The sequence below is a fragment of the Neopelma chrysocephalum genome, unplaced genomic scaffold (assembly GCF_003984885.1).
Source record: "Neopelma chrysocephalum unplaced genomic scaffold, ASM398488v2 Primary Assembly neopelma1_23, whole genome shotgun sequence".
Classification (NCBI taxonomy): Eukaryota; Metazoa; Chordata; class Aves; order Passeriformes; family Pipridae; genus Neopelma; species Neopelma chrysocephalum.
The window spans coordinates 1,497,247-1,516,307 of record NW_020897691.1 but is presented as its reverse complement, the minus strand read 5'-3'; the positions used below and the strand labels follow the sequence as shown (position 1 = coordinate 1,516,307).

Genomic DNA, 19,061 nt, shown 5'->3' with positions numbered 1-19,061 from the left:
ACAGCAACTTCATGTACAATGACAGTGTCTACGCTCCTAAGTCTCTAGCTTAGTTCCTGGGAAGGAACAGTTTCACGTTCTTTGAACTCTTCTGGATCAAATCTTGATCATGTATATATAGAATGTACAAGTTGTAAATTTTTTTTATTCTCAAGAGGATAGCTTTTTTATGTTTTCTCACTTAAAATAGTTAAGATACACAGCTATTATTCAGTTAAATAGTAATTATACATTGGTTAATCTTACTTATGAGAATAAAAGCACTGAAAACACAGCTGAAATCCCAACTTACATTCCTGTTTTCTACTTTTTTGAACGGTGCCTACAAAAATTATGGGATGCTTCATATACTTCCAAATAATAATAGTAAACAAAATTAACACCACAGTGAAAGTCATATAACATAATTTTAGTAGTGGGACTTTATTACAGAATATTGTAAGAAAAAGCTGAGGACAAAAAACCAGTAAGTTTTGTTTGGTTTTTTTTTAAAATTGAACTTTCAAAGCAGCTAGGTATATTCTTTACCGAAAAACACAAGCAATGAGTGAGAATACAAGCAGCTCATAAAAGATTACAAAATTCAGATATTTACTGTGGCCATATGCACCCCATAACTTACACCTCTTTCAGATGAAAATTAATCAGACTTTGAGAAGCTTCTGCCAGGAAAAGGATTATAAACAAAGCCTCCTTCCTATTTATCCAAGTGTCATGGCTAATATTTTAAAGAATGTTTGTGAATACAGTAGAGTACCATGAAGACCAAAGTATTCTGTTCTGTGATATACTCTGGAAGAAATAATAAACTATTATTTTAAAGCTAGCACATAAATATAATTCTATTTTCAGAATTTTTTTTAGGTTAATTTGGAAGAGTCAGCCTTAAAAAAGCAGACTTTTGATGAGTAAAAGAAAGCATGTTGTACCAAGTCCTAGCTAGTTTAAGAGCTAGACATGATAATGTTGTAAAATCAAGGGAAATGGGAATTGAAGGGTTAACCCACTGAAATTGAAAACAGAAAATAAGAGACTTGAAAAAATTCTTCAGAAGTTTTCATTTTGAAAGTTCAAATGGCACTGCAGTCTTCATCTGAACATTGAAACTACTTTATTTTCTATTCTGCTAAGTGGCATTCAAAAGAAAGTACACTTATCATATTTAACATTTGATTTAATTTTATTTGAAATGTCACTGTCTGCAGTAAATGAACGTTTATAATCACTTGGAACTGCATTCAAGAGCAGCTCTCTTATAAATACAATATTCCACAAGCTTAGTATAAAAATTGAAGCTCTCGGTTTATTTCAGATTTCTGACTCAAACTTGACTTCATCAAATACGATCCATTTAAGCAGAGTAACCTCATGATGTATTCTTTGCCATAAACGATTTTCTTAGAGCACATGAATATTCACAGAACATACGCTATTGAAAGAGTTGCTAAAAGCATAAATTGAGCTTCAGAGCTTTGATTCTAAAAAGCAATTCAGCTTTTTAAAGTAACTCATCAGAAAAACTGAAATAAATAAAATTTAACTAACGTTTGGATTTTTTCCTTTTCATTTTCAAGATCAATGTTTTAAATAGCTGATGCTTTCAGCTGTACTAGAACATCTCCAACTATTATACTCACTGTAAGAGGATTTAGTGTTTGGCTTCTTATCCTCTTTTTAAGACTTAATACTGCAATAAAATTTCCCAGCCCAGATCCTTGTGCACATGTGGAGTACTCATCATTTCAACTGAACTCCGCAAGGGCTGGATGCTGGTGAGGAATCGTTGCTTTCAGAAACAAGCATAGCTGGAATCATTCACTTTACCTTTTAGCCTCTTCAAGTACACTGGAACGTCACTCTTAATACTTTTGGAATCCTCCTCTGATGGTTCCCATATCATTCTAGGAGGATTGTTCTGTGCTAGCCAATCTGCTACTTTGCTCTCTGCAGCCATCATCACTGTTTGAAGCCCAGGCAGGTCCTGACCACTGGAGGAAGAAGGTTTTTTTGACTTGTGACGCTGTTCCGATGTGAATTTTGTCACGTGATCTTTGATCTTCACTTTTCCAGGAGTGTTGTCATCGAATTCAATGGTAAAGGAAGCATGCCCTGCGGCTGCTGCATGGGAGCTTTGGGTGTCTTTTGTTGGAATTTCATGAATAGTGCTCTCTGCTACCTGTGAAGCTTGCTGGAATTCTTTGGTAGGGATTTCAAAATAACTTGGCTCCCTACAGAAAGGATAAAGTTCTTCACTTGCAGATGCAGACTGCTCCTCAGGTTGCTTGGTATCTGTGCTGCCTCCTATTAAGAAAAATAAAAAAATAGATTTCACAATACTTGGGAACTCCAGGTTCTTCAAGAATTTTCTGAACTCCTGTAAAGGCTACTTGGGTAATTTTTGGAATAAACAGTAAGATTGCGGAGAAGATTGAGCAAGGTAGTTCTGGAAAAACAATTCCAGAATTATATATAAAAAGTATTACGGAAAAGACAGTTCGAACTTTACCTGTAAGGCATATAAAGTGGTAAAAATCTCACCCAGAATTTGTCAGAGTGCACTCCAAATATTTTTAAAAGATGCAAAGGTCAGATGAGTTATTTGAACATGGCAAACAGATAAATCACATCAGATAAATAGTTGAGATTATCATTATCGCAATTCCAAACTATCGGAGAAAACATCAAATCAAGGTGCCACAAAACAAGTGCTACTGGTCTGGCTTCCATCTCCTGCAGTGGATAGCTAGTATAATTTTGTTTCGCAAAATTCTTCAGAAAAACAATTCACACATTAATGAAAAATAAATATTAATTTTGGTTTGAAAAGTTTAACACTGATAAGCACGGGAAAGTGTTTTGGAATTCAAACACTTACGTTTCTACAAGGGATAAAACCAAAGAATAGAGCTAAATCCTGCTGTCATCTGCTCTTATTTTACTTGATTCCAACATTTGTACATGAACAGAAAAAGAAACAATAGCTGGAAACATGCAAAATGTTACCAAGCAATGCTCTCAATGGCTAAAGAAAGTAGAACGTGGAAAAAGCACAGTAATTCCAAGTTCCACTGTATAGTTGAAGTGAACAAAGGTTAATGCTTCCTGTGGTTGCAGCAAAGTTACCAATGTGCCTTTAAGAAAGCACACCTTCTGGCTGCATTTCATGAACAAGCAAGCCGGCCAAAATATCTAGTATAGAGACATGATAAAAGCAACACAAGCTGGAGATGTTAGTAGCAATGGCAAGTTAGATTGCAATGAAAGAATTCTGAATAGCTCCTACGTGATTTATCATGGACCACATTAAGATGTTTAAGAAATCATTTCAGGTTGCCAAGTAAAGAAATAAGACTGCAATTAATATATTTCTGTTGCTAAAAATAGCCACACTATATCAGCTGAGACAGTTAATATTTTTATATTTTTCTATGAAACTATTGTGCAATAAGGGAGCAATGCAAACCTTTATCCTGAAGTCAGGAGTTTAAGGGGTAAAGGATGCAGGATGTTGTAATGCACCTATGCTGTTCCTCACAAACACAGGCATTTTGTGAGGATTTAGAAAAAGGTTAAAAATAAACAAAAAATAGCAAGGATGGCAATTTGATGTAGAGAAATATACTTTTTAAGTGAAAGAATAATAGCTGGAAAAGTCAAAAAAAGAATGATGTTATGGAGAGAAAACAAAAATAGTACACATTCTTTATTATTGCCATGTTTGGATACCAACTGGATAAAATAACTCTGATGCAGGTAACACAGCTTTTTAAATTAATTTTTTCTAATAATAGCTGTTGGAAACACAAAAGATATTCAGAATTCAGACAGGTTTTTCTATTATGCTGTTGCATTTTAAGAATTTCCTAGCTAACACTTTTCACTGCACTATCAGCTACCTTATGTCTGTGGGGCAGTTTTCAGACACTTCAACAGTACCTCACTACTCCTCTCCCTGGGAAACAGAATGTCTTCTAAGTACCCTTCCTGAAAACAATTATGCTGCCAGACACACAATATAGAATGAATCGATTTTATTGATGCAAAGTCCATTAAAAAAGCTTCTATGTTTATACAGAAAATGTACAGAAATGAACAAAAACCACACTTTGCAGCTCCTAGATTTTAGATAAACTACCATCACTCTCCATTTGTTTCATTTAGCTAACAAGCTGAAATGGATCAAGCTCTAGCAGGATCAAATCTAGAGCCTGGATCCTTACAATATGAAACACCATCAATGAACAGGAGAGTAATCCACCACAGAGCCAATTCATAGATATCTTATTTTTTCCCCCGCCATGGTTCTACTCAGACTTTGAGTCTACAATTTCATACAATTCCAATTTAATTCCAATTTAATTCCAATTCCAATTAAGCAAGTGTTCAATGCTCCTTCAAAAGATAACTGGATAATACAGTGTGTTTTGAGAAATATTTCTACTTTTGGGCAAGGCAGCAGCAACCTACTGGCCACACAAGAAACATTATTTTTCAGTGAATATGAAATAGCGGTTCACAACATCTTCTGAAAATCACAAGATCTAGCCATCTGCATCAGATGTATGGCAATGAGGGGATCTCTAACACTGGTTTATCAGCATTAATGAAGAACTTCATGAAAAAATTTTCCATGTGAAACTTGCCTGCACCAAATTTAACACCTAAAATCAGTTTATACTATGATGACATGCACCGTATTTGATTCCAATATTTTTATTTTAAACAGATGCTAGAATACAGTTTGAATCTAAATGACGACAGTTTAATCAAAAGAAGTGAGAAAGTGAACTACAACTAAATCGTAAATGTTACTAAACTAGAAAAATTTTTAGAAATTATTTAAAGAAAAATATCCGAAGTTAATTTTAATTACTTAAAAATCCTATTTTCATTCTGAAGTACTTGCATTTTAGAAGAGTTAAATACATCAGAATTGATTAGGAATAAGGAATAAGGAATTGAAAACAATGAGGAAAACAAAAAACGAATACAGATCCTAATCTGAACCACCCTTCAGTATTTTTCACCCAAATTCTAAATGCAAGTCCTTACGGCTTTCTAAATATTACAGAGAGTGATCTATAAAATAGCCTTACCTTTGAAATCCTATCATAAAATGTCATCTGCCAAGATGAAGGAAATTATACATTAAATAAATACAGACAACTTTAAGAGAAAACCCTCAAGCAAATACTGAAGATAGCAGTAATCACAGCTCTATATTTCAAACAGAACAAGCAGAGTATCTGTACGGCAAAAAAAGGCAATTGCATGGAATTGTAAGTGTGTTTTGGGAAAATGAGGGGACAGGTAGGTTGTGAACTGCAATCTCTTTAGGGACTGAAGAGATTTCTGAACTGGGAAGAGTGAAAGGAAAGGGACAGAAAAAAGTAGCAGGACATCTGTTCATAGAGATCTCTCATTCTAAAAAAACAACTGTGCAACTCTTTCTACAAGGCAAGTAAGGAAGCAATACTGGTAGCTGCTACACAGGTGTAGTGAGACTATTATTGAAACAATGAGTTTGTGTGAGACTAGGATGGAAACTGTGTAATATTTGACAAATCATAGGCTTAACCAAAGGGAGATTCAGGGAGATCCTTTACTAGAGAACATGTCTTATGAGGAAAGGTTGAGAGAGCCAAGTTTATTTAATCTCAAGAAGAGGAGGCTCAGGGGGGACCTCATCGCTCTCTACAAACACCTAAAAGGAAGGCTGTAGTAGGGTGGGGTCTGGTGTCCTCTACTGTTCCTGCAGTAAAAGGAAGGTTGTAGTGAGGTGGGGAATGGTCTCCTCTACTGTTCCTGCAGTGAGAGGACCAGAGGAAATGGCCGTAAGCTGAGACTGGGGAGATCCATATTAGATATTAGAAAAAAAAATTTCACAGTGTGAGCAGGCATTGGAATAGGTTTCCTAGGGAGATGGTGGAGTCACCACCCCTGAAGGTGTTCAAGAGGCATCTGGATCTGGAGCTGGGTGATTTGGTTTAGTGGTTTAGGGGTTACAGTGGTAGTGCTGGGTGCCCAAATCTTCGTTCGCGAAGCCTAGCCATGATGATGATGATGCTAGTGCTGGGTGGATGGTGGGATTGGATGATCTTGAAGGTCTCTTCCAATCTTGATAATTTGACTTAAATCTATTCTACTCTATCCTATTCAGAGACAATCACCAGCAATATTCACTTTGTGACATTAGCAGAGTTGATTACACTTTGTAGGACTTTTGGGTTTTTTTAAGTCTTATTTCTCAAGTTACACACATGCACGTAGTCAGAATCTGAAAATTTTACTTGCCAACCTGGACAAGAAATATTATAGGTGTCTGTGCCATTCAACATAAACTATCAGATATGCAAAAAACTGCCTGTGTATATGAATATATTATCATCTACAAAAAAAGGAAACCTCAGAAAATATTTTTCACAGTCTTCAGATTTTTAGTAGTGCTCTTCTCTTTCTGCCTTAAAAATACAATTTTAAGAATAAAACTTGTAAAAGAAAATAATCTGGAATTCACAGAGCACTTATTGAAAAATGTCTGTAAACCTGGAGTAATATATTTATTTGCAATAGGTATAAGAAGCAGCCAAGATACCATATGTACACAAAATCCCAAAATATTTTTAATGTTAGCTTTTTATTTGGCACTGTGCAATGATATGTGTAATGAAAAGAAGCTGAAGTTAGTGCTTTCAAGTGCTTAACAGAATTTCTTTTTTTTCCCTTTCTCTTTCTCTTCATATTTTCCTTTCTATTTCCCACTTACCATTCAGGTTCTTTTTTTTCTTGCTTTAAGGCTGAATCACATTTTTCACTTTTTAGTTAAAGACAAGATTGAAACAAATACATATCATGATTCACATGGTATTAAATACGATCTTTGTCTTTTAATGTTGTCATAACCAGTCTTACGAAAAAATATCAAAATTGCTCTCTCAAAATAAAAATATAAAACAGCATTGCATATAAATTCCCACCTCTCATTATAAATCACTTAACTACCTGCTTTAAATCAGTTGAAGTGAAAAAAGGGCAGAACTAATTTTATTTAAATATACTGGTGTGACAGCTCTAAAAGGTTCTATAAGCTCCCCATGACATACCACACAGATTTCCTGCTAGAGCTTTGCAAAGCAAGCCTTACATATGCAGCATTTGCACATACTCCATGTCAAAACTCAGCAAAATTCTAGAGCAAACTTCTAGAAACTTTACTGTTAACACTAGTGATTAGACATCACACATTACAGTGTGTGTAATCACCCACACACACTGATTACACTGGTATTTCTAAAATAACTGTCAGCCTGCTTTACCTGAAAATGACACTATTTCTTAAATGTAAGGAATGTTTAATCTGACATATTGTTATGCAATACTGAAATTAAAAGAATACTTCACGTCAAAATGAAAAAAATTACTGCAGATTATTAGGAGTCTGCTTAAGAACTTAGACCCCTGGTGGCCGAGTGGTTAGCATGCAGGACTCTCACTGCTGCGACCACGGGTTCGATTCCTCGGTCTCCCGGGCAGATGGAACCCGTTAGCCCTGTGAGGCCATCCATCTATGAGAAGGTCACTCTAAACAAACCTACGTCCTGAGGACCTCACTGCCATTGTCCAAGCTTGCTTGGCCCCGGCAGATGAACCTTAGGATTAAAGGGTGGGCTCAGTTCAGCGCAGGCTGTGTCTCACCTAAAAAATCCATTGCGCAGGCTGGAAAGGTAAAAGACCTTTCCCCAGATCTTCGTTCGCGAAGACTGGCCATTATTATTATTAAGAACTTACTTCTCTCTTCTTAGATTTCTGGTAACGAAATCAGCTACTACTGAGATCAGCACAGAATGTAGTTTTTGCTTTTCCAAGAAGCGAGAGTATAACAGATGGCAATAATAATAATTACTCACCCAATAAGCTTGCCAATAACATGAACATTTAACAGCTGCAGCATAAAGTCACACCAGAGGTGTACATGCAACTCTTCATTTTAATATGGACTAGAAGATCTATGGGTCATTAAATTATAGTAACATGCATGTCAAAAAACACAGGTTTTTTCTTTTTAAAGTTTTTCAGGCTATTCTGTTCTCTTTGCAAATAATTTTCATTAGTGATTTTCTGTTGGGATAGAAATACAGTAACATTGAAATAATCTTATTAACTTGAGACTGTAAAGATTAATTGTCTATAGTTGGCTTAGCAGAAACAAATCTCCCACTTCTATCTCCTCATTAAATCTTGCCCCATCTCTTAGAATTCATGCCTATATATATTTGCTTATATTTTAAAAATAACTAAACATGACAGTCTTCTGAAGTTTCTAATTTTCTTTTGTACAAGTGTTTCTTTATAATGCTTTCCTATCATTGCAATGATCTACATTATAAAACCTAAGCACATGAAGAAAATACATACTAACTTGTTGACAATAAGTTAATGTTTTCACGGCATGTAATTGTAGGCCAAAGGGGCCCAAAAAGCTTATGACTTTATTCCAAAATTGCAAGAAAACATTCAAAAAATCTTTTGCCCGCTTCTACACAGACGTTGTGTTCTGAGATTGAGGAAGTCCGTCCATAGAAGCAAACGTCAACTCTTATCAGGTTTGCCTTAGACTCTCTGCCAACACTACTAAAAAATACCTATAACAGTCAACAACCAGACTAGTGGAACATACAACTAATGTCTACTCAGAGATTAAGTGATCAAGAAAAATAAATCATTTGTCTATACAAGTGATTTTAGTTCTACATCCCGGCAAATTAAATGACTTTACAAAAATACCAGGTTTTGGATTTTTCCCAGCAGTGTCTTCCTATACCATTTCACATACGCTTTTGTTTAGTATGTGCTTACTCAAGCTGAATTTCATTCTTACAGATTTATGAGTCAGTTTCAGAAAACAAAAGCTATTCCTACACTCCACTTAGATCAATACTATTCAGAGGAGATAAATTCATGATGAAACAACAACAAACATAAAAGGAATCTGCAATATTAAAAAAAAAATTGTATTTACCAAGAAGGCTTTGGGCCCAAATTTAATTTTTATAGCATATATATATATGGAAAATAAACAACTTTAAATAATTTAGAAAATATTAATCCATTTTCTCTGTTCATCATTTACCTTTTGCTGACTTAGCTAAGGCAAATCATGTCCAAAACACCCCCAAAGGTCTGTCTAGAACAAACTTATTTTTGTCTACTATTGAAACAGATGGCATCTTTGTGATTAGTTTGAGAGGAAGTTGCAATCTTATTTTTCTTGGACCTCAGGAACTAAGATAGAAGCACTGATCACCTGGTGAAAAATCTCTTGATAACATAAATACAAGAGCATGTAAACCATTTGATGTAATATTGCTTCTGAAAAAGCAATTTAAAATTATAAAAAAAAATAGACACATTACTATATAGAAGCCGGAACCTTGTGTCATACCTTCTTAATGGCATGGCATTGCATCAAAACCACAGACTTTGGGATAATACTTTTTTTAATAATGCCATATTTAATGAGGGCAAACAATATGCCTGTTTTTTAGATTAAAACAAAGTAGACAGATACAGGTGAGTAAGAAAAACTTGATGAATTCTTACTTTTGTTATATTAGTTTGCTACAGACACTGACATCTAAGCAATAAAACCACAAATATTACAGAATTTACCATCCCTGTTTTGGCATGTACAGCAAGATACTTAGTCAAAGGTTTCATAGCCAAAAGTTAATGCTTCCCTGCAATCTGGAAAGCAAGGAAAATCACATGGCTAGCAAGTGTATCAATGACATGACTCAAAGGCAAGAACTTAATTCTTTTTCTTTGTAAATGATGGCATACACACTTTTCCTTTTTGTTGCCAAAACTGGAAGTGGAAAAACATCTAGCAGTCATTGTTTCTCATTACTACTGCCATTAGGAACAAAATTTCTATTCCTTAGGAATGCTCAGAAGTGTTGTTTGAAGAACACATTTCTAGACAAGATTTGAACTGTAAAGCTATAAATTATTAATGTAGGATATTAAACCTGTAGTTAAAAAGCCCCCACAGGAGCACACAATAGCATACTCTACTCAAGCTGCGTACAGTAGACATTTTTCATCAAAAAAAACAACCAAATAAGAAAATGTTCTATAACTGTACTGCATTATGATGCAGTTGTTCTATGTGTGAAAAAATTGTTTAAGTTGCACAAAAATGGTCACTAATTTAAATTATTTCCTCTGGTTTCCTTCTACCAGTTCTAATCATAAGGGACTTACTTTACTGTCTGAGACATAACAGCTTTGGAATATTATGAAAAAAGCCACTAAAGGCCATGACAAAACGTTAATTCCAAAGACCTTGACTTCACTACATTGAAATATTAATTTAGTTTGATTTTACATTTTAAACTTTACTTCAATTTCTGCAAAACATGATTTATGATAACCATGGCAACTACTATGATAGGAAGAGAAAAATTCTCTCCCCAGTTAAAGTACTTTAAAAAACTGCAAACTTAAAAGCTGTTGGACCTTGAATGCATGTCTAAAGAGCTAAACAAACACAGTTGAATTTTATCCTAACCTTAAGTTTTAAGGTTACTCTCTTTATTAGAATAGCAGCCACTTTATTTATATGCCTGACGATAGATAAAAGCCTAATTATAGGCACAGAGATTGAAGTTTTGGCAATACACAGTGTCTAGACAAGCTAACGAATAAAAGGGTCTGTATTATGGGGAAATAAACATTACCAGTTTAACTTCAGACTGTACAAATCTTCACTGCAAGAATTATGAAATGCAATTCCCATTAATACAGCACTGCTGAATTACAGAAGATAATGTTAGCACAGATCACCTTATATAGTTAGAAGTCAAACATAAATATAAACCAGCACCATTTATTCTCAGAAACTACTTTGATAAAATATCCCTACGCATATAAAATGACAGATATGGATTAAACTGAAAAAGAAGACATTAGATCAGGCAATGTTATTTGCTATACCTACTGATAGAAAATTGTATTATATACTAGAAAACTAACACGGTATATGTGAAATTGGTCTCTGGAAATCCACAGTTTCTCACAAAATGTTTTTAAACTAACTTAAATTTTATAAGGTTTTCATCTTGCACATTATGAAACTTCCGAACATTAATATCTGTTTAGGCCCCTACTTAGGAATATATGCAGTATATATAAAGAGAAAAAACCACACAAAAATAAGACAACACTTACCTGAAGCCCCTGCCTCATGCGTTTTTTCTTCATGCTTGCTATCTGGCTTACAGACACTTTTATCATCAGCTTCATCGTCACCCCACCAGGCTGGCTGTCCATACAACGGTGTCCCACGAGGCATGGTGGAAAGATCTATAAATTTAGCCCAAAGCAGAGGAAATTACTCTTCTGTTTACTTGAGATATTTAGGTTAAAGTAACATGAAGAGAAAGTAATTTGCTTGGATCATTTCTCCTGGAAGTTGAAGTGAAATGGTTGCATGCATTTGCCTAGATACAAAGCAAACTTGGAGGCTGGATAACTGATCTGGGTTCTAAATATAAAAGCTTACTAATGACCTGATCAAAACTTCTGGCACAACTGTTTCTGCAAAGGCAGCTGACATCTCTTATTGTCACCCTGATATATCTGTAAACATTATTTCTTCTTTCAGTTTGAAGTCATAAGGATAGCAGTACATTCCTAAAAGCTGTTTGCTACTATTTCTGTGAGAAGATTCTCATTCTTATCCACACTGACCTTTCAATGAAATCTGAACTCACTGCATGAAAAACTGATCAAATTTTGCAATGTTGCCAAGGTTCCAAATTGCTGACAGCTACTACACAGTGCTGGAAGTTACCTTGTGTGTAAAACATTACTGAGCACAACCAGTTTTAAAGGTTGGGGTTTTTTTAAAGGTATTAGTTAAATTATAGTACAATTTAAAGTGCTGTTTCAGATATAGAATGCATGCACATGATTAAATATATTTAAATGCAAAGATTAAATAAGAAAAAAACCTGATATAATGAAGATTTCTACTCTGATGATAAATTGACTCGATTAGGTTTGACCTGATCTCTTGGAAGAATATTTAACCCTACAGAGATTAAGCTATTCTAGCATTGCACAGATGTTCTGAATATATTTCATAGAGTCTTTATATAAAAAACCATGATATTTTCAAATCTTGCTTAGGAGCTTGTCTGTTACTTAAGCTATTATGAATTTCAACTTTTTTTTTTTTAATGTTTTATACACTTGCATTCCAAAGATGATTTCATAGCCATGCCAAAAGTTTCAATATGATTGACATTAGGTACTTCTGTTTTTGAACAGCATTATGCTTTAGTCAATACTGAGTTGCTTTTAAGAACTTAATGGTTGTCCAGAGACTTTGTGGATGACCCATCCCTGGAAGTGTTCAAGGACAGTTTGGATGGGGGTTTGAGCAACCTGATCTGGTGAAAGGTTGTCCCCACCCATGGCAGAGGAGTGCAACTAAATGATCTTTAAGATCCCCTCCAACCCAAACCATTCTATGATTCTACACCTGCACACTGAATTAGCAATAGTAGACAGCTGTGCATATATATAGCAACAGTGAGAGAATGAATCCCCAAAAAACTTCTGAGAATTGCACTCAAATATAAATCACTACCATAAAGTTTGACTATTATTTTTGGAAGAGTGAAAAGAAAAACAGAAGATGAGAAAAAACCCCACTGTGCTACTTTATGTAGCCTTAATATGATGCTAGATCAGCCAACAAAACAAACAGGTTAATTAGTTATACCACAGAATCTTATGTGTGGGGAAGAGAATTTTTTGAAGTGTCTCTTCTGAAGAGTAGATTAAACCTAAAAAAACTGCACAGCCTTGACATAAGAAATGAGACCTAGACAGTTCCATAATAAAGAAACAGCAACACTTGATTCCTTTCTTATTCTTGTGGTTATCTCCACTACATTTCAGCAAGCCTCACGCTGAAGTGTGAAGCCTCACGCTCTGTGCAAACCTGTTCCAGTGGCTCAACACTCTCACAGTAAAGAATTTCTTCCAAATATCTAATCAGAATTTCTCCTCTCTAAGTTTAAAACCATTCCCCCTTGTCTTATTGTTATCTGCCTGTGTAAAATTTGCTCTCCCTCTTTTTTATAAGTCCCCTTTAGGTAATGGAAGGCTGCTATAAGGTCTCTTCAAAGCCTTTTTTTCTCTAGGCTGAATAACTCCATCTTTCTCAACCTATCTGCTCTGATCATTTCTGTGGCTCTTCTCTGGACTTGCTCCAACAGGTCCACATCCTTCTTATATTGGGGGCCCCTGAGCTGGACGCAGTACAACCCACACAAAATTAAGACACCTGCAGCAGAGCCACCTTACACAAATATGAAAGATGACGCAGAAACAAGACTGGAGCTGCAGTAGCTACAAATTTTTAAACCACAACAGACCGCTTAGGTTCTATCCTGATGCATCTAACAATGAATGCTACTAACTATAAAACAAACACACAAAACTCCCATTCATTTAAAAAGGAAAACAAAAGAAACCAAAACAAGCAACTGAACAAAATGGTAGATGGTAGAAAGTACAAACTGTTTCTGAACAAATACTTTCAGTTAAACTGCAAAAAATAGCAATTTCCTGCCACCATTGCTGTAAGTTTGTGATTTTGGGAAAGAGACATGCAAAAATCTTATAAATGCTGATTAAATCTCTCTTTAAAAGTTTATGTGAATGTTACTGTAAAAAAGGCAGAAATTCAATTCCAAAAGTTCTTATTTAAAGTCTGTTTAAAATTTCACATATGTGTAAATTTTACTATCTACAGATTTTCACAAGCATCCTACCAAAGCAAATTAACATCCTTTCCAAGTTTTTGTGCTTCTGCAGCTAAAAAATGAACCTTACCCATTGATTTTTCTTCAGATTTCAGTGCTTCTGTAGTTTTGTGGTGCACTTCAGCTGTGGAGTCTGTTACCTTGGACTCTGGGCTTTTGGAACTGCTTTGCTTCGATCCTTCTGCCTCTGAAGACTTTTGGGATAACTGGAGTTGGCTTGTGAATTTTTCATGCTACATGATGTTAAATAGAAAAAAAAAAACACAAACCCTCAAAAAGTGGGAAAACAACACCTATGTTACTAATAACTACACAGTGACAGAAGAACATCCAGGAACTGCACATTGTTACCTTAAGTGCTTCTTCAGGGACTCTCATCTCTCCTCTGACAACAGTAAAAAGATTAGTATGTAGGAAATGATAAGGAAAATACTGAAAAATTTCTGAATTCACAAGAGGATTTTACGGAAAACAAAGTTGTGCAGACTATTCTGCCACTGGAATGGTGACAGCTTTTACAAATGTGTCACTGTTAGGACTATCATGCACTATCGTACTCATCAAAGTAAACGCACAAGGAAATTATTTACTACTTGCAAACATAACACTGAGTGGATACCTTAATGTTGTAACAATGCAAATAATTTTTTTCATTCCGTACTTTGTTGAATAATTACTAGTAATCTCCTCTGCTCATACACAATTGCATATGATATAAATATTTGTCTATTTGCCTCAAAGAAAATTAGTATTTCTTAGTAACACAGAAGATATGCATTAGACTTTACATTGTAATTGAAAGTTGAGGTTTCTCACAGTGAGAGACAATGAAATGTACTTTATCAACAGTTCAGACCAAGACACAGTTTTCTAGACTCTGAGATTTTTTCTAATATAGGCATTTTTGTAGTAATGAGAGAAATAAATATTTCAAAGTTCCTTCTCAAGTAGCATGAGAACCGTTCGCTTAACACAACCATACTTTTATAAAGAAAAGTGTGTCCTGACACTGCATTTTATGGCAAGGATATCATATCCAAATCTCAATTTATCTTCTAACTTCAGAGTGATGTATGTCTGTTCTGGAATCCTCACATCATTCACAAATGTCTACAGAAAAAAATGAGGAGAGAAAAAATACTGTTAAATTCCAAAATAATAAAATAACATCACTTAAATAATTTCATAAGAAAGTTTTCAGCACCACAAATTTTCTACTGGTGATTCGGCAGGGAACTATAAGGTTACATTGCCACCTGTCTTACAAAATATGACAAAAGAAAGGTTAAACACCAACTGCTAACCAGGTTGCTGACACTACACCACCCTTGAAAAGTTTCTTCCAAGTTTAATCTTGTTAACAATATTTAGTAAATTGTCGATTAATGTTCCCTCAAATTAGCGTCTCTACTTATAATTTTCTTGCAGTCTCTTTTTCCAATCCCAATTAGCTGTCAGAATTGACTGATCATCATATTTGTACAGCATTTAGCATTGGATATGAGAGTTCTGAGGTAGTTTATTTCTAATCATTGTCAAAGGACTTAAAGAAAACATGGACCCAGTTAGTGCACCTGAGTAACTCCAAAAATCAGCTACAAGAATTCAATATATTGCAACTCTTGAAAAAGTAGATATAACAATATTTGTAAGCAAAAATAACATTAACAGCCAGCAGCAAAGCAAAGCAAATTTCATAGCCTTGACAATACCTAGTGAAAATTCAGGTACTGTACAATAAATAATCCTCCCCTCCTTGAAATCACATAGCTGGAGAAATCAAACAAGCTTTCAGTGATTTGGAGAAGGACTTATGCACCTGAAGGTTTGCCCAGTTTCACCAGTCATATCAGTTGGCTGTTACAGGCACTACAGATTATCCATCACTGTGATTTCAAGGTCCAGATTAAACAGAACAGTGAAAAATAACAAGGAATTTGAAAAAATCATGGTGGTATAGATTTCAAGAGAACACCTGAGATACAGAATGACTAATTACAGAGGCAGCAAGGACAAATAATACACATTCAAGTCAAAATGGATCTCAGATACAATTCAGAAGAGTTGGAAAACAATTTCATCTCTGGGGGAAAAAAATTAACTGAACATAAATAGGGCTTAAAATTAGATTATTCAAACCCTAATGAAAATTGTAGAAAGTCACCTACAAAGAAGTCTGAATCAGGCACAAGCCTTTGTAAAGGACCAGGGGGAAAAATGGTTTATTCCTTCATCAGAACTGTCCCGTGTCTTTAAGGACTGATTTACCAGCTTAGGAAGGTAGGCTGTCAGCACCAGGCCAACTACCCAGATTGAGAACATCAGCAACACTTGAAATTGCTCGTGGTCACTTCAGATACCAGAAACCAAGGATGATGACACACTAAGGCAGGAGTGGGCATCAGGACCTGAGAGTGCTCTTCTCACAACTTGCCCTTTTGCCATTGGAGGAGATCCTTAAATCTTTAGTTAGAGACTTCTCCAAGAACCTGCCACCTCCCAAAGGCAGATCTCAAAACGACCCTGCTGCTTATCCCAGGTTATATTACTGCTTCTAGTACTCTCCAAATGAGGCTGATTCACTACTACGAAAGTGAATTGTTTCTTAAACTGAATTGTTACCTTCAGAGAAAACTGAATTGTGTCAATATCTTATGGGTTCACTCAGTGAGAGAGAAATATAAAAGGGTAAAGACAAGTTTTGTATAGCAGAATAGAATATTAAGCTCTCAATTAAACAAATTAGAGATCAAGCTACAAAAACCCCCGCAATCAAGACAGTAAATGTAACTGTATAATATTTAAGTTACTTTTGGAGATACAGATCCTTGAAGAATCTTTCTAGAGTGGGAAATGACAAAAAAACTTCTGCACAGCACTTTCGTTAAACTACTCCTCAAGGCTCAATTCAAATCTGCATCAAGAAGCTATAATTTACACTCTAAGCTACTCTCCCCAACATTCTCCCCTGGCTTTCTTGAAATCTTCCCCCTTCTTTTACCTGAAAAGAATGCAACAACTGGAGTTATAAGAATGCAGTATCTTCCTTGTAAGAAATGTGAATAATTAGGTATATGTCAAAAGTTTCTTTTTCCTCAGTGTTACTTCCTTCATCTTATTTTAATATATAAAATGAAGCTTTAATTTAGGGCAAATTTAAGGCAAATATAATTGTGGATTGGCTGATATGAGACTGTGTGTTATTTTATGAATTATTTATCAGTTTTATATTTTCCCATAACTGACAAAAAATGTACAGCTCATTTTTACGTTTCATAACAACTACATGTTAATACTACAGATAGGACATTAAATATCCAGGGTGCCTTTCTAAGACATGTTTACTACTGATTTGTGCCAGTTTTGGGGACTCAAAATATTGCAACTCCACGGGATCACCCAACTTAAGAATTCTAAAACAACATGTACATGTTTCTAAAGAATGAAGCAACTGAAATGTGTCATTTTGTTAGCATAAGTTAGGGATGCACACACACACAAGAAAAACTTTAATAATTAAGCAAGCCAAGAATCTGAATCTTTGAATGGTTGTCTTTCTCATGCAAATCTAGTATTAAATGAAGTCTGGACAAACAGAAACAATGTCCTTCCCCAAAATAGTAAGAAGATATTCAATTTTGTTTCCTTTTGCTAAAGGAAAATAATGCCCATTTCATTATTAAGAAATTACCTACTTCATAGAAAATATTTTCCACAGGAATAAGAATAAAAAGTACAACTATCTACTGGTTTGCAACCATGAGTAGTGTTTAATGCATATTTCTTTCACTTTAACATTTTGAGAGTCCAGGGCAAATACCCATATGAAGACTATCTTCAAGGCAACTTGAATTTTAGTGAACCAACAAAACTTAGGTCATCTTGCAGACATGCATGTATATATGTATGTATGCACTTTTCCTTCCTGGTCAGAGTTCTGAAATTGCACATGCAGTATACTCAACTCAGAGAACTCTGAAGACAGAGTGTGTAGTCCACTGATACCCCCATGACTGAGCTGATGGTATACAACAACGTCTCATTTCCTTTGCCACTGGAGTTTTAAAATCTCACCACATGCTTTGGAAAGCAAGACAGAAACTAGCTTGAGAAAGCTAGTTACAATGTAAATAAGGAACCCATTTCCCCCTTTTTCCCCTGTTAAATCACTCCATACACATCTTTATATATTCACATGATTTCTAAAGCTTTATTCTTCAAATAATGAGAGTCAAATGTCTTTAGGCCTTCTAAAGTTTGCCAAGCTTTTCACAGTGCAGTCCCGAAACATCAGTGTGAAATGACTTTGCTATCCTGTAATTATTCCTGGAAAGAATGTTATTCAACAGGACCATGGATGTTTAATATTTCTTCTGATATATTTTTGAGTTCATAAGTCAAAGGAGAAAATACAGTTGATTTCTGTTGATACTAATGAAATAGTAGATTACATCTTAGCAACTGTACACATTTTCTTCAGAAAAGAGAAATTCCTTCATCGTTTTTGCATAAAATAGAAGAAAAACAAGATTGTCTAGAATAAGTCATGACAGACTATCAGAAACAACATTTTACTTCATGTAAATCTGATTAAAATTTACTTTTGCTTTATTTTCAAATCTAGATGCCTAGGACAAAAACATTTAGATCTAGAAGTCCAGGATAAAGACTGCTGAAGCCTTTTCACTGAACTGACTTTGAACCAACCATGCATATAAAAATATTCAGGTATTAGGGCATCAGGTGCAATTACAGTTCAGCTAGTGAAGTTGGTTAAGACTCCTAACACTCAAAACAAATGCATTAGTAGCAGCCATCTCCCCTTAAACTCTCAATTATCTTGAGTGCCTAAAGTGCATTACACCAGGAATGGACTAGTCCTGTATACTAGGAAAATCTTATCTTTTGATGAAGTATACAAAATAAGAAAAGGTACAAGCTGCCGAAGCACTAGATGAGGCATTTGGCTGTGGTGTTCTCAGTGGAAACAGTAGACAGACTAAAAGAATTATTGCCTAGTTAGCAGTTCACTGCACAGTACTGAGGCATTGCATACATTGTTCTGTCACACAGTTAATTATGGAGTTACAGAAATAATGTGTTTTCTCTTTTAACCTGAAACCAGGTAGGCAGAGGCATGTAAGAAAAGCTTAGGGGGAAAACGATAGTAAGGAAAGCACTGTGAAGACAAAGAGCAAGGACTGAACTCTTAAGACTTAATAT

At 35.0% G+C, this 19,061-nt stretch overlaps 1 protein-coding gene across 12 annotated transcripts in view; it reads right to left on the bottom strand.

Moving 5' to 3' along the window:
* CEP170 (centrosomal protein 170) overlaps positions 1–19,061 on the bottom strand; it is a 101,059-nt gene that overhangs the window by 51,094 nt on the left and 30,904 nt on the right. For 11 of the 12 annotated variants that reach the window (XM_027684012.1, XM_027684003.1, XM_027684021.1 and 8 more), the window contains 5 exons: positions 14,870–14,948; positions 14,190–14,248; positions 13,909–14,071; positions 11,230–11,364; positions 1,825–2,301 (listed from right to left, as the gene is read on the bottom strand). In XM_027684012.1, coding sequence (XP_027539813.1) covers positions 1,825–2,301; positions 11,230–11,364; positions 13,909–14,071; positions 14,190–14,248; positions 14,870–14,948 — 913 coding nt within the window. The remainder of the gene's footprint in view (positions 1–1,824; positions 2,302–11,229; positions 11,365–13,908; positions 14,072–14,189; positions 14,249–14,869; positions 14,949–19,061) is intronic. The other variant, XM_027684083.1, reaches the window with a different exon arrangement.